At 39.4% G+C, this 14,690-nt stretch overlaps 1 protein-coding gene across 1 annotated transcript; it reads right to left on the minus strand.

Annotated features, from left to right (window-relative positions):
- Window positions 1-2,845: 2,845 nt before the first annotated feature.
- On the minus strand, window positions 2,846-7,080 carry LOC114189246 (CD2-binding protein-like protein). Its single transcript, XM_028077968.2, has 10 exons — window positions 6,866-7,080; window positions 6,256-6,481; window positions 5,851-5,976; window positions 5,615-5,770; window positions 4,826-4,952; window positions 4,616-4,657; window positions 4,003-4,200; window positions 3,881-3,923; window positions 3,578-3,655; window positions 2,846-3,166 (listed from the first exon to the last, which is right to left on the minus strand). The coding sequence occupies exons 1-10, from the start codon at window positions 6,940-6,942 to the stop codon at window positions 3,100-3,102; spliced, it is 1,140 nt and encodes a 379-aa protein (XP_027933769.2). The 5' UTR covers window positions 6,943-7,080; the 3' UTR covers window positions 2,846-3,099.
- Window positions 7,081-14,690: the final 7,610 nt, after the last annotated feature.

Genomic DNA, 14,690 nt, shown 5'->3' on the forward strand with positions numbered 1-14,690 from the left:
AAAACGGCATCTGACTGAACTTTTTCTATGGGGCCCCACACTGCCCTGTTTGGATTTCTCAAATCATATTTAATTACTTTCATTTGTTTAAATTAGTAGGAATTTTTATTGATGGAAATATCCACTTAAAAGAGAATAATTACTTCAGAGATATAACTACTTTTTTTTTTTCTAAAATTAATTGGAAAATTACATGTTAGAAAAATACATGAATTGTTTTTACCACTGTCCAAATAAATTTAGATAGAGCTGTCAAAATGGGTTGGAACCCGCGAGCTAATCTTGTTTATTATGGGTTGGGTTGAAATTCTTTTACAAATTTTAATATAGATTGATTTTTGACCCGGTTCATTAAGAACCCGGCTCACCCGGGTTCAACCTGTGGTGAGTCGAGTTGACTCACCAACCCACAAATAAAAAGGTCACACAAGTGTTTAATTTTTATTAAGTTGGGTTTTACATTTGAGTCATGTTAGGTTGTTGTTTTTGTCAACATATAAATAATTTGTATTTTTTTATTTTGGTTTGTATTTGGATTGTATTAAAGTTTATTTAGATTTTAATTAGAATCATAATTTAGTTTTGATCGAAAAAAAAATAAAAAAATTATATTTTTTTAAGGGTTAAATATGTTTTTGGTCCCTCAAGTTTTAGTGAATTTTGGAATTAGTCCCTCTTCGAAACTTGATACCAATTTAGTCATTCATCTTTAGAAATGTGTGGATTTAGTTCTTTTTACCAAATTATGTTAAGTTTATTTGACATTGTAAATGCATTTTATGATAATATTTAAGTTAACATTGAAGCGAAAGTGTGTCAAACAGGGTAAACAATTCAAATACTATCATGAAATGCGCTTGAAACATCAAATAAACTTAATAAAAATTGATAATAAGGACTAAATCCACACATTTCTAAAGACGAAGGACTAAATTGGTATCAATTTTCGAAGAGGGATTAATTCTAAAATTCATTAAAACTTGAGGGACCAAAAACATATTTAACCTTTTTTTAATTAAGTGAACCCGTGAACCAACCCGTTTAACCCGTCAACCCGTGGTGAACCGGACCGAATTCGAATTTTTTTGACTCACTAAAACATGAATCGAGTTAGTTTAGCTCACTAAATTATCAATCCATTATGAGTCGAAGTAGATCAGGCTGGATTACCTGTTTTGACGATTCTAAATTTAGACATAGCTAACTTTTATTACAGTTGAAGTATATTTGATTTAAAACTTAACTTTGACTTTTGAAAGTATTTTTAAATAAGAGTGCACATAAATTATTGGCGTATCATCGACTCAAACTATAGGTATTATTATAATAAGAAAAATTAGTTCCTATCACATTTGACTCAAAGTTGAGTTAGATTTGGGAGTCTACTTTGTTTAATTCCTAGTATTCACACATGTGAAATCCACGAGATTTTAAAAATTATAAGATATTTAATATATTAATTTGAATTAATAAAAACAAGAGGCAAAAGTGAGGAACTTGATTTTTCAATAGTTACTATTTCAAATGTCAAATATGTAACGACCTAATGTGAAAAATGTGAATGAATAATTATAATTTCATCTTAATAGAATAAATGAAGTTATTTATTTGGTTTTATCCCATTCTAGTCTAAGAAAATTATTACTATATTATATTTCATCTGATTTTTTTTTTTCAAATAGAAGTGTAATAAGAAAATGCTTGAAAGATTACTTAATATATAAGCTGTAATATTATGACATTAAGAAGGAGCAGATTTTCCGGATTTCGCCGTCTTAAAGCGTTACAGAGAATGCGACAGAAGCAACGAAACTAACTGTGCTGTGCGCCATGATAATGGGCATGGGCTTCGTAAGATCGACAAAATTCGAATTATCTTATCACAGTATTGGAGATATATTATATAAAAATGAAACAAAAAATTGTTGTCTTTTAGAGAAAAAAAAAAAAAAAAGATGAACGTCTTACATATTTAACGGATATCCATCACTGGGATAAGGCTTGAGAAACCAGTTCTTAGATTTTGTCATCAGTCTCGGGGATTCAAAGGAAATGTATAATAATTTAGAATATTTACATTAAACATTTGGTTAAATTCGCTGATCTTGAAAGTTTAATGCAGATTTTATTAGGATGTAAACTTATAAAATTTTATGAATTATATTATAAAAATATATATTACAGAAAAAATTTGTTATTTTATATTATTCATATGAATGAATTAAAAGATTCTCTTTAATTATCATCAGATCAGTTAAATTAAGTTAAAGATGTATTCTTGAACTTTCATCTTGTCACATGACTTTACGTGATCTTTTCTGAAAATAAAGTCACAATTATTAATCTGAATTTTTTTTTTTCAAATATAGATTTAAACAGTATACAAACTTAAATGAATGTAAACTTAAGTGAATGTTTTCTGTGATCATTCTAGTGAAATTGTTTCGGTACGATGACTTAATTGGTTGGTTCATGCTAGTAATAATTGATAGATCGAGAATTACGTTTATATTTTAGTTGTAAAATACAATAGCGGAACCATGAATGATATTTTGTTAAATGAATAAAACTGAAGCAACATAATATTTAGTTTCAAACAGATTGACAGCAGAAAAGGATAAATACAATCAACAGAATACAAAAAGTGCAACATAACATTGCAGAACACCACTGGTGTTGTAAAACTAATATTTCACAAATAAAGAATGGCCAGTACTTACAGATCGCATTGGCAAGTGGCTAATTTGACGCCCTCTTCAAGAAAATGATGTAAAAAAAATAATTATCTAATTGCACAAGCAAAGTGATTTGCAATTTGAGGGCATAAGTGAACATGTCTCACAAATTGATATGGGTAAACATTGTATAATTTGTATTGCTTCTAACTTCAAGGGATCATTCTAAGTGATTTTTAAGCAAAAAGTTTAGTTAATATAAAACAACAACCTTATAAGAGATAAAAGCACAACTCTGAGCAGTGGTAGCAGTCCCTCATAACGTACAAAAAGTTCAAGAGTGTTTCGGTCTGTACATGAGCCACTCGCAGACAATGATTGTGGCTATGCTATAACTAGCCTATTGTTCCCTGAGACAAGTCCCTCAGTTCACGTTGGATGCAGCCTCGTCAACTTCTTCATAGGTGCCAGTCTCCTCATTAAATGAGTACCTGAATTTAAATAAAAAAGGAACAATCCCAGTCAGCTAGAAACATGATTTGCATCTCTCACAATAAATAGGAGATGGGATGAGAGATGAGTAGAAGTAAATAAGAAATAGTAAAATAAGTTCATTTTTTAAACTATTTCTTCTCTTTTGCCTCTCCCACCAAACATATAATATTATTTCCCTCCTCTCGACCAAACAAGGTGCTAATTATAGAAATGTACTAATCACATCTCTTGATATAGTTTCAACAAAAAATATCATAAATCAAGAATAAATTTAAACAAACAGCTAAAGAAGACACGCCCAAAACCACATCCATGTTTGGCAACACTTATTGATAAACAGAGGCTAAAAGATGTCAGCATAAAAATTAACAAACCACACGATAAGATGATAAAGGAATATGCTGTACCATTGTCCTGATGCTGCAGAGCAATAAAGCCCAGTATTTGGATCATAATAATAGCCCAAACTGCTGCTGTAATAGTACCTGGACCATCAAATATTGATGTCAGAACAAGCTTATAACAGCACTTTTTGGTAACGGAATTCATTGGAAGAAAGAAGAAATGGGTACAAACAAACCCTCAACTTTTGCTACCTTCTTAATACCATAATTTTTTTTTTTTGGTTTTTGAAATCACAACAAAGATGAATACTGTCATATATCTATCAGACTATTTCCCAAAATGTACATGGAAGAGAAGAGCCATACCCAGAAGATTCATCAAACACATAATCATTTTGCAATGCTCCACCTGAAAGAAAAGTAGAACAATGTTAAGTAAATACTTATCGGATAAAAATCAGTAACAAAAACTTCAGAGGCCAATTTACCCTCAATGCCAGAATTTATGGCATCCGATGAAGACTGGCTAACTGCATTATTTTCATCTGTAGATGGCTTACTGGTATCAGGTTCATCCTCGTCAGCAAACATATCATAATCACCTTCACCATTGCCAGAGGCTTCTCCACTAGCCAAATGTTGATTTGACGTGCCTTCCTTTGCCCGCACTAACTTCTCATATCCTTCTGAAAAAGAGAGAATGTAGAAGGCATAAGAATTAAGCAGTTAATACCAGGAAACAGGCACACTTCACTCCTTCTCATAAACCTAAATATCGACAACATCATAGAAAGAAGAAAGAATAGCCCAGGAAAAATTGACGATTAAATAACCTGCCCCAAAATCCAAAGATAGTTTCTCCAAACTCTAAGAATTGACAAACACCATGTGTGATATTGATAATAGAACAGTAAGTTCTATCTTGCATCATGACCATAATAACGACATAAGTTAGAAAGTATTATAATAGTAAAACCAAGTAATTAAATCAAATAAGTTAGAAAATCAAACAGCATATCACATCATGTTGTTAACAATGTAAACTTAATGAAACAATAAAACATAATATAAATAGAATAAAGCATAGTGTATAACACTAACCCGCTTCACGATCAAAAACCTCTCGCTTTTCATGATAAACATCTGTGAAATAAGGTCAAGGAACCAAAGTTAAGCATAATGTAGACGTAGCAACTAAAGAAACAATGTATTAAAACAAGTTGCATGACATAGAGTCTCATCAGGCTATCTAAATGATTACATGTTTACACAATGCATAATATCTACAAAGCCCAGAGAGATTAACTCAACTGTATTCACCATTCTCCATCAGCTTCATAGCATCCTCAGTTAGCTGGTCAAATACAACCTTAGTCTCAGCAGACATTTTTGCCTTTCTGTCACTGCTACCTTTTAACCTTCTCAAGGCTTGCAAAACCTATTCGAAGAATATCGGTTAATACTGCCCAACTAATGAACCTCAAACATCACTTAAAAAAGTAGATATATGATATATAATTCCAGCCCAGCCAAGTATAAAGATTTACTGTTTCAAAGATATAAAGAGACCACGTAATTGAACATGATATAAATTAATAATTGCAGTTAGATACAAGCCAAATATAAGCTAAAATATTTTTCTTACTTTTTATCTTTATGAACACCAGTAATCCTTTATTTTGGAAAATTGGCAATTAACAGGCTTTCTCTGATAACGGTTTAGGGTTGCCAGAATCAACTCGAGTTAAAAATAAATTTGGGCAACTATGGAGTCAGCAGCAGATTCCGGTTCTCTTATTTTCTGTATTTATTTGTTCCAAGTTGAAAAACACACTGTCAAAATAACATATTCCTTACACGTTCAGATTTGAGAGTAAAATATTTTTAACTGGATAATACTTTTTGAGGATATGAACTCCCTTAGAAAGAAATTTCAGAACTCCCTGGCCATATAAAAAACCAATGAATGCCTAAACAAATGGATGATCTACAACTACTCTGAAGTGAATTGGAAAATAAATATTGTATTTAACAATGATACTTCAGTAGAACAAAGGAATCAAAAATCAGAAAATTAAGAATGATAAAATATACGCATACCGTTTCCCCAGGTTCAAGAACATTTGCAATCCGCCTCTTCATGATGCCAATATCTTTAGAAGACAGGTCGGCCGGGCCCTCATCCACATCATTAGTTGGTACAGATTTTAATGCAGAATATGTTGGATCAACTTCAATATTATCAAGCCACGCATCCTGCAAGGATCCTGAACTTATTAACAGAATTCAAATGAAATAATCACAAATAAAGAAAGAAAACAACATAAATCCCTCACCTTAATCTCATTCTCTCTTACATATTCAACAAAATTTCCTGCTGCATCAAAATAACCTTCTTCCCTTTCTTTATCTAGGTTGAAAGGCTCGATTTGAATCCCATCGTCAACAAAATTCTCGTTATCCTGCCACAAGACATCACACATCACTGCCTGCCTATCTTTTACGTATCCAGTAACACCTCATTACACCAATAAACTTTACTACAAAAAATGATGTCAATTTAGGAATAAATCACACTACAATAATACATTTGAACAGAAGCCCACATGAAATAAGCTTTACAAGCAAAATATTTACTCTGCTGGTGTCCATGAGAAAGCACTTGATAGAAAGAGTAAAGATTTAATTTAGATAAAAAAGTTCGTCCAGGTTGAAAACTTAAGGAAAACTTCAAAACAAACCTCATATGTCACTTCACCAACTGATAAGTCTATTCCGATACCTCCAGTGTCCTCACTAAAGAGTTCAGCAGTAAATTGATTTCTTTGATTTGCCCGCTCTTTGGCAGCTTTGGCAGCTACTTGGGGATTCATTAAGTCAACTTCACCCTCCTCGACATTTCCTTTGTCGACAACTTCATCTCCTGGCTTCACTTTCTTGCCCTTTGGAAACCTAACCTTTTTTGCTCTGTATAAATTCAATGAAACATCTCAAAATTCAGTTCCACAAGCCAATCAATACAGCCTCAAAAGTTAAAGCCCCAACAAGGGGACTCATATACACACACAACATATTACCACGAATGGGGTGAATGAACAGAAAACGGAAACTTAATACACGGTATTCATATGCAAGCACAATGAATTTAATTTAAACTCTCTTCAAAAAATGCCCGATATTTGAACTAGGCAGGGGGTGACCAACATGACAGTAATCCCCAAATCAAAATAACACAGAACTCAAGGTATAGTAACCTAATCTCGATAATCAAGTCTACCTATTGCTGCAATCATCTCAATAATAATTAACGGAATTAGGGTTTGCTTGCGAGAATAAAGGAAAAGAAATTACGGTGGTTTTTTGCTTAATTCGTCATCTTCTTCCACAAATGGACGTTTGGGGTTTCTGCGAGATGATTCTGCCGCCATTGATGCTGCCCAAGGAGAGTGAGTTCAATGCCTTGAGCTTCTGCACATAGGCACAAGACAATGTTTTTCCCCTCCCTAAACTAAACCTCTCCTTGTCTCTCTCTATTCATTTTAGATCCTTAACAATTAACTAATTAATTAAAATAACATAAATTTCCCAATAATAATTTCATGCATTTTCAGAATCTCAACTGTGTTGGTCCAAGCCATAGACAATATGTATCCATAACAAAATAAAAAAGATAACAATTTTTTAATATTTTATTTAAAGAATAAGTTGCATTAACCTTTTTTATTAAATATGGAACAAAAAATAATTAAATACGGTTGTTAATATTTACAGTTATGTTTGACAAATTACTTTGATTAATAAATCTTTTTTCAAGGTTATATGGTCAATTTGTTTATTGTTATTTTAAAAAAATGAGAAAATAAACAGATTTTATGTAATAAAAGAATAAATAAACTTTAAATGTCGTGTACAGTAAAAAATAATAACTTTGTTCACTTCAATTTAAAAAAAAAAAAAAAAGGTCTACTGCATGGTAAATACAATAACTGACCATAACTGTTTTAAACCTTCAAACACCATAGCAAAGGGTTTGGTTATAGGTCTAGAACTGAAGTAATGTGAGTTCCTAAAGTAAGTGATTACTAGATGTCTTCATTTAATTGAGGCCTGATTTGACTAATGTTTTTTTATTTTATGTTATTGTTGCTTTTGCCTGTGAATGGGCTTATTTATTTGATTATTTATTTAATGGGCTTCTTGTAGTATCTCTTGGATTATTGCTCGCTCCACCTCCATAATTACTCATTGCATCCCACGTTAATAGAAAGTTCCTCTGAATAAAAATATAAATATGACAATAAAAAATTTAACTACTAAAACAATTATATAAGTATATTGTCACCTATTTTCTTTGTTAAATTCAAATAATATTTGGTCACCACCATCGTTTGGAGTTTAATGTTCAGTAAGATTTGACTCAATGCTTACATCACAAAATAGGGTTATTATGTGTTCCTGCAGAGAACAAACATAAAGTCAGACACAAGAGTCACCTTACCATGTAGTCCGCTATCTCCTCAGTTGGCCTCTTTCCACTTGCTACATGTCGGCTTGAACCCAGGAGGGGTTACCTGCAGAAGAATCTCCAAAGCTCAAGTGAGTCAAAGCTCTCTAGAAGTCAAATCAGCAATTAATGACTACGTACCTTTAAATGATGGGGTCCACGCGTATTTATAGAGCATTAATGACGTTTGACCATTTCATGGGCTGGGCCTTGACTTGGGCTCTAGCTTGGGCCCCCATTTGGGCCATGAGTGGGTCTGGCCCTAAAACAGGTCTTAGAGGAGTATGGGGGTATCGATGTTGACCAACCTTGTCGACAGGTAGTCGGCCGAGACCGACTATTTGACTAGACGGTTTATGTTGATGGCATCCGAGTACTAGGTAATATGTAGTTTTGACATGTGTACTATTTATTTGATTGAGTTTGGTTAGGTACAGTACACCAGTCCCCCAGCCTTGTCCGATATGGGTTGTCGGTCAAGGATGACATGTGCAGGTAAACTAGCAAAACCGGCTAGGTGTGATACACCAGTCCCCCAGCCTTTAAGTGTGGTGAACAGTGTTAAGGCTTGGAAGTGTCAGAAGGTAGGTGAAAGGGCGTCAGGTGGTCACATCGTTTTGGTTTTGGCGCCGCCGTTTTTTGTGTCATATATTTCACAATGATGGTGTCGCTTGGCCTGGGGGTTCATTTTGGCGGGAAGAGCTTGAGTCGTTTGGGATCGTGGAGTATAAATATAGGTTTGAATGCAGCTGATGGTTTACTTGGTTCATTTGCGAGTTTTGAAAACAGAGATCTTGTGCGCGTCCTTTTGTCCGACTAGTTCCCAATTTCCGCCGACATCTTTCCGTAAAAAATCAAACAGGTATGTCTAGTAGCGATAGTTCATCGTTATCTACATCTAGTAGTAGTCAAAGTACAGAGTCAGATAGGAGTAGAGGTGATCGGTTTCGTGGAGAGGGTGAGAATGCTGGACCTGGCACAAGCGGGGTGCCAATGGAGGTAGTGAGGGAGATCCGAGAAGATCCCCCTGAAGAACTGGAGGAAAGCAATTGGCCGGCTAGGGGTGGTTATGCGTGGGTGGCCTCTGATGTTCGTGAGCAGTCATCTCTGTTCAGGTGGTCTCGTCTGCTGAATTCCTGGCTGAATTGTACGCCCGTTATCTCTAAAGGGGTTAGTGGAGATATCGTCTCATTAGAAAGAGTGAGCGCCGTGGACCGGGTATGTCACGGGCAAGAAGGGGCTGCTGAGAAGTTTTTCTACATGTATATGTGTCACTTTTCTCAACTTCACATACGGCTACCACTAGATGACTTTACTATGGGTGTGCTACGGGCTCTGAATGTGGCGCCTACTCAGTTGCACCCTAACAGTTGGGCGTACTTACAGGCTTTTCGCATCTTATGCAAGTCGCTGTACTTAGAGCCTTCCCCATACGCGCTCCTATATTTTTATGATACCAGACCCCGGAGACCGACTACATGGCTATCGTTGATCAGCCGTCCGAGTATTAGCAGATTGGACGCCTTCTCCCAATCTTTCAAGCATTTTAAGGATGGATACTTCAAGGTTGTGGTGAAGGAGGGGGGCGAGAAGTATTTTTTGAATGCGGATGGGAGTACGAAATTCCCTTTTAGTTGGACCAACAGCCCTTCGCGGTACAAGGATATGGGGATGGAGGAGTTGTCGTCGGGAGACAGGGAGGTGGTTGGAATGTTATTAAGATTTGTGGATAAGTTGCCCACTAAGGGCTTAGTTAGGGTTTATAATTCGGTGCATCCGATTATAGATATTGAAGGTATCTGTTTGTTACTTAATCTGTATTATTGAAGCTAAGTTGTTTTGATCCGAAATGTGATATGTTATTGCAGGGCATATGGCACAATCCGGGAAGAAGAACTTGGCACTCTTCCAAGCGCTGAGGAAGGAGATGGCCGCCAAGGCCAAAGAGGCTGGGAAGACTGATGTTCCTAATTTGCAGGAGTCTGTGGTAGAAGTACACGTGCATGGCGGCACGAAGAGGAGGGCTGAGCTCCCGGCTCGACCCGGGAAGGGTAAGGATGTGAAGAGAGCAAGGGCAGCTATTCTTGGGTCAGGCGATGGAGCGGGGTCGGTCAGCGGCGAGAAGCCGCCGGAGGCTGGGCTGATCGAGTTACCAGAGATATGTATTAGGAAGGATATTTCAATCAATTTGCCGGACACAGTTGTGAACTCTATCGACAATATGGAGGTTGATCATATTGTGAGAACCATGGTGGAGTTTGGGAGTAAGGCGTTGGTGTTGAGTAGACGTGTTGGGTCCTTGTACAGAAGGGAAGTGAAGGAGGCGGGGGGGCTGCAGGATAAAGTGGACAAGTTGTCAGAGGAGAAGGCAGCGTTGGAGAAGGAGAAGGAAGGGTGGGAGGCGGAGAGAAAAAGGTTGGCGTCGTGGAAAGTTCGGTGTCTAGACTCCGAAGAGAAGTTGAATAAGCGGATCGGGGAGTTGGAGGAGGATTATGAAGATTTAAAGGATAAGTACGATGGTGCTGTGGGTGAGTTGGATGACCTAAAGAACAGTGTTATCCAGGAGCACATAAACGGCTTTGAGAAGGGGTTGCGGCAGGCGGCCTTCTTCTACAAGGATGTGGATGCACTGGATTCAAGGTTTGATGTAGACAAGGATGTGGTTGATGGGAAGCTGGTGGGTGATGATGAAGAGGGTGAGGAAGGGGTTAGGAGTGAGGCACTCGAGGCGGAGAAGGATGCGGATGTGACCGTGAAGGGTGATGATAATCAGGCAGCTTAGGATATAGTTTCCATATTGTTTGGCATTGAATTCTAAGTTTGTAATAACCCGTACAATATTTTCGTTTGTTTTTAATATGATGCATGTTGTGGATATATATGTTTTGTGGTTGTTGGTAGTGATAGGAATATGAGATATGTCGTGTTGCATGTGTATTTAAGTAGGGGAACGTTGTTGAACTTAAACGAATTAAACACAAGTAGAGGGTGTTCGACCCAGGCCACTTACTTGTGGTAAGGGTGGGGAACTTAATCGAATTAAACACAAGTAGAGGGTGTTCGACCCAGGCCGCTTACTTGTGGTAAGGGTGGGGAACTTAAACGAATTAAACACAAGTAGAGGGTGTTCGACCCAGGCCGCTTACTTGTGGTAAGGGTGGGGAACTTAAACGAATTAAACACAAGTAGAGGGTGTTCGACCCAGGCCGCTTACTTGTGGTAAGGGTGGGGAACTTAAACGAATTAAACACAAGTAGAGGATGTTCGACCCAGGCCGCTTACTTGTGGTAAGGGTGGGGAACTTAAACGAATTAAACACAAGTAGAGGGTGTTCGACCCAGGCCGCTTACTTGTGGTAAGGGTGGGGAACTTAAACGAATTAAACACAAGTAGAGGGTGTTCGACCCAGGCCGCTTACTTGTGGTAAAGGTGGGGAACTTAAACGAATTAAACACAAGTAGAGGGTGTTCGACCCAGGCCGCTTACTTGTGGTAAGGGTGGGGAACTTAAACGAATTAAACACAAGTAGAGGGTGTTCGACCCAGGCCGCTTACTCGTGGTAAGGGTGGGGAACTTAAACGAATTAAACACAAGTAGAGGGTGTTCGACCCAGGCCGCTTACTTGTGGTAAGGGTGGGGAACTTAAACGAATTAAACACAAGTAGAGTAGTATAGAGTCGTAAGGTAAGGAACCATTAATTTTATTTATTCGAATTGGGGTGCCTCGTTAAAACCTCCTTGGCCAAAACCCTCCTTAGGGAAAAAAGACCAAGTGAGGAAAAAGAGTACACCCGTGGTTACAAGTATGGATTCGCTTATGATACATGTTCAACTGAAATAAAACTTGAGGTGGGAGACGTTCCATGTGTTGGGGATTTCTTCCCCAGATAGTTGCTCTAAGCGATAAGCCCCACCACCTGTGTCTTCTCGTATGCGGTATGGACCGTCCCAATTGGCGGAGAACTTGCCATCCTTCTTTCTAGCACTGCTGGTCATTCTCCATACTAAATCTCCTATGACAAACGAACGCGGTTGCAGGTTTGCGTTATATTTCCTGGCGGCTCGTTGTTTAGCGGCGAGGTTGCGTATTTGAGCTTTTTCTCTGAGTTCGGGAAGGAGGTCGAGATGCAAAGCCAGGTTTTGATGGTTGATAGCTGGGTCGTATAGTTCTCGGCGCAGAGATGGTTCGCCAATTTCTACCGGTATCATGGCGTCTGCGCCGTAGACTAGGCTGAAGGGGGATTCGTTGGTTGACGATTGCGGGGTGCATCTATAGGCCCAAAGTACTTCAATTAACTCTTCCGGCCACCGGCCCTTCGCGGTATCCAATCTTTTACGTAGTTCCACGAGGATGACCTTGTTTGCTGCCTCTGCCTGCCCATTAGTCTGCGGGTGTTCTACTGAACTGGTGATATGTTTGATGCCCAAGCCGGTATAGAATTTTGCTAGGTCTTTGTCAATGAATTGCCGGCCGTTATCTGTTATGATGGTATGTGGTATACCATATCTGCATATGATGTCCTTCCACACGAACTGCTGGACTTGCTGGGCCGTGATAGTGGTTAATGGTTTGGCTTCAATCCACTTGGTGAAGTAGTCGACGACTACAATTAGGAACTTAACCTGTCCTTTGCCAGGCGTAAATGGGCCTAGGATGTCCATTCCCCACTTAGCGAATGGCCAGGGGGATAATATGTGATGTAGTTGTTCTTGCTTTTGGTGTATAAGGGTGCCATGCTTCTGGCATTGCTTGCACTTTTTGACGTAATCTTGGCAGTCCGCTTCTATAGTAGGCCAGAAGTATCCGGCTCTGAGGACCCTCGTGGCCATGGTGCGGGCGCCGGAATGATACCCGCAGATTCCTTCGTGTAGCTCTTTGATGATGTAATGGGCTTGTTCTGGCGTGACACATTTGAGCAAGGGCTGGCCGTATCCGCGTTTGTAGAGATCGTCGCCTATCATGGTATACCTGGCGGCCTTGGCCATCCAGGACTTGTCCGCGTCGGGCGGGGGGTTGCCAGTTTTGAGGTATTGAATGTAGGGGGTGGTCCAGTTTGGGTTTTGGGTAGGGATGATATTGTCAGATGGGGTATGGGTTAACGTTTGGCAAGTGTGTGTGACAGAGGGTGTAGATAGTGTTTGTTGTAGCAAGGATCGGTTGCGGTTTTTGAGCTTGGTGCTTGCTAATTTGGAAAGGATATCGGCTCTAATGTTATCGGTTCTGGGTATGTGTTCGATGCGGACTGATTCGAAGGCGGATTGGATGATTGCGCGGACCAAGTGGTAGTATTGTTGGAGGATGGGGTCTTTGATCTGGAATTCGTCGTTCAAATGACCTACTGTAAGTTTGGAGTCGGTTTTACATATCAACTTCTTGACGCCTACTTCACGGGCTAGGGAGAGACCAGCCAGTATAGCTTCGTACTCGGCTTGATTATTCGACGTTTTGAAAGCGAAGTGAAGGGATTTCTCAATGAGGATATCGTTGGGGCCTTCTAGTACGATGCCAGCACCTGCACCCCTTGGATTCGAGGAGCCATCTACATGAAGCGTCCACTGGTCCTCGATGGGTGTCTGTTGTAGGTCGTTGACGAAGTCCAAAAGGCATTGGGCTTTGATGGGGCCGTGTGGTTCGTAACGGATGTTGAATTCGGAAAGCTCCACGGCCCATGACGACATGCGCCCGGCCAAATCCGGCTTTTGCAATATTTTCTGAATTGGGTAATCGGTTTTGACGGTTATGGTGTGGTTTTGGAAATATGGACGCAAGCGGCGTGCGGCGTGAACCAGGGATAGGGCTAGTTTTTCTACCATTTGGTATCTGGTTTCAGGGTCTTGGAGCGTTCTGCTTACAAAGTAAACAGGGTGTTGGGTGCCTTCTGCTTCTTGGACGAGGGCAGCACTGACGGTGTGATCGGTGGCCGTGATGTATACTAGCAGGGGTTGGCTAGTGTCAGGTTTGCGGAGGATGGGGGGTGAGGTTAGGGATGCTTTGAGCTTAAGGAAAATTTGTTCACAATCTTCTGTCCACGTGAACCGGGCGGATTTCTTTAGGAGCTGGATGATGGGCTGAGTTTGCTCTGCTAGTTTAGGTAGGAAGCGGGATATAGCTGTGAGGCGGCCGATTAGTCGTTGCACTTCCTTGATGGTGGTAGGGCTGCGCATCTCGATGATGACCTTGCACTTTTCGGGGTTAACCTCTATGCCGCGTTGAGTTAACATGAAACCGAGGAATTTACCCCGGTCCACCCCGAATACGCATTTTTCAGGGTTTAGGCGGAGGTTGTAACGGCGTAATGCGGAGAAAACCGCCTCCAGGTCTATGGCGTGTTGATGATGGCTTGGGGATTTGACAACCATGTCATCGACGTAGACCTCGACACAGTGTCCTGTGAGGTGGCTGAAGACTTTGTCCATTAGACGCTGGTAGGTTGCCCCAGCGTTCTTGAGGCCAAAGGGCATGACTCTATAGAAGTAATTGGCGTCGTCTGTGATGAAGGCGGTCTTGTGCATATCTGCTGTGGCCATGGGTATCTGGTTGTATCCTGAGTATGCGTCCAGAAAGCTAAGTACTTTATTTCCTACTGCGCCGTCTACAAGGCGGTCAATGTTGGGTAGGGGGTAGGCGTCGCGAGGGCATGCCTTGTTTAGATCTGTGTAGTCCACGCACAT

This window comes from Vigna unguiculata, chromosome 6 (assembly GCF_037176805.1).
Source record: "Vigna unguiculata cultivar grain cowpea cultivar isolate G323 ecotype 2 chromosome 6, ASM3717680v1, whole genome shotgun sequence".
NCBI lineage: Eukaryota > Viridiplantae > Streptophyta > Magnoliopsida > Fabales > Fabaceae > Vigna > Vigna unguiculata.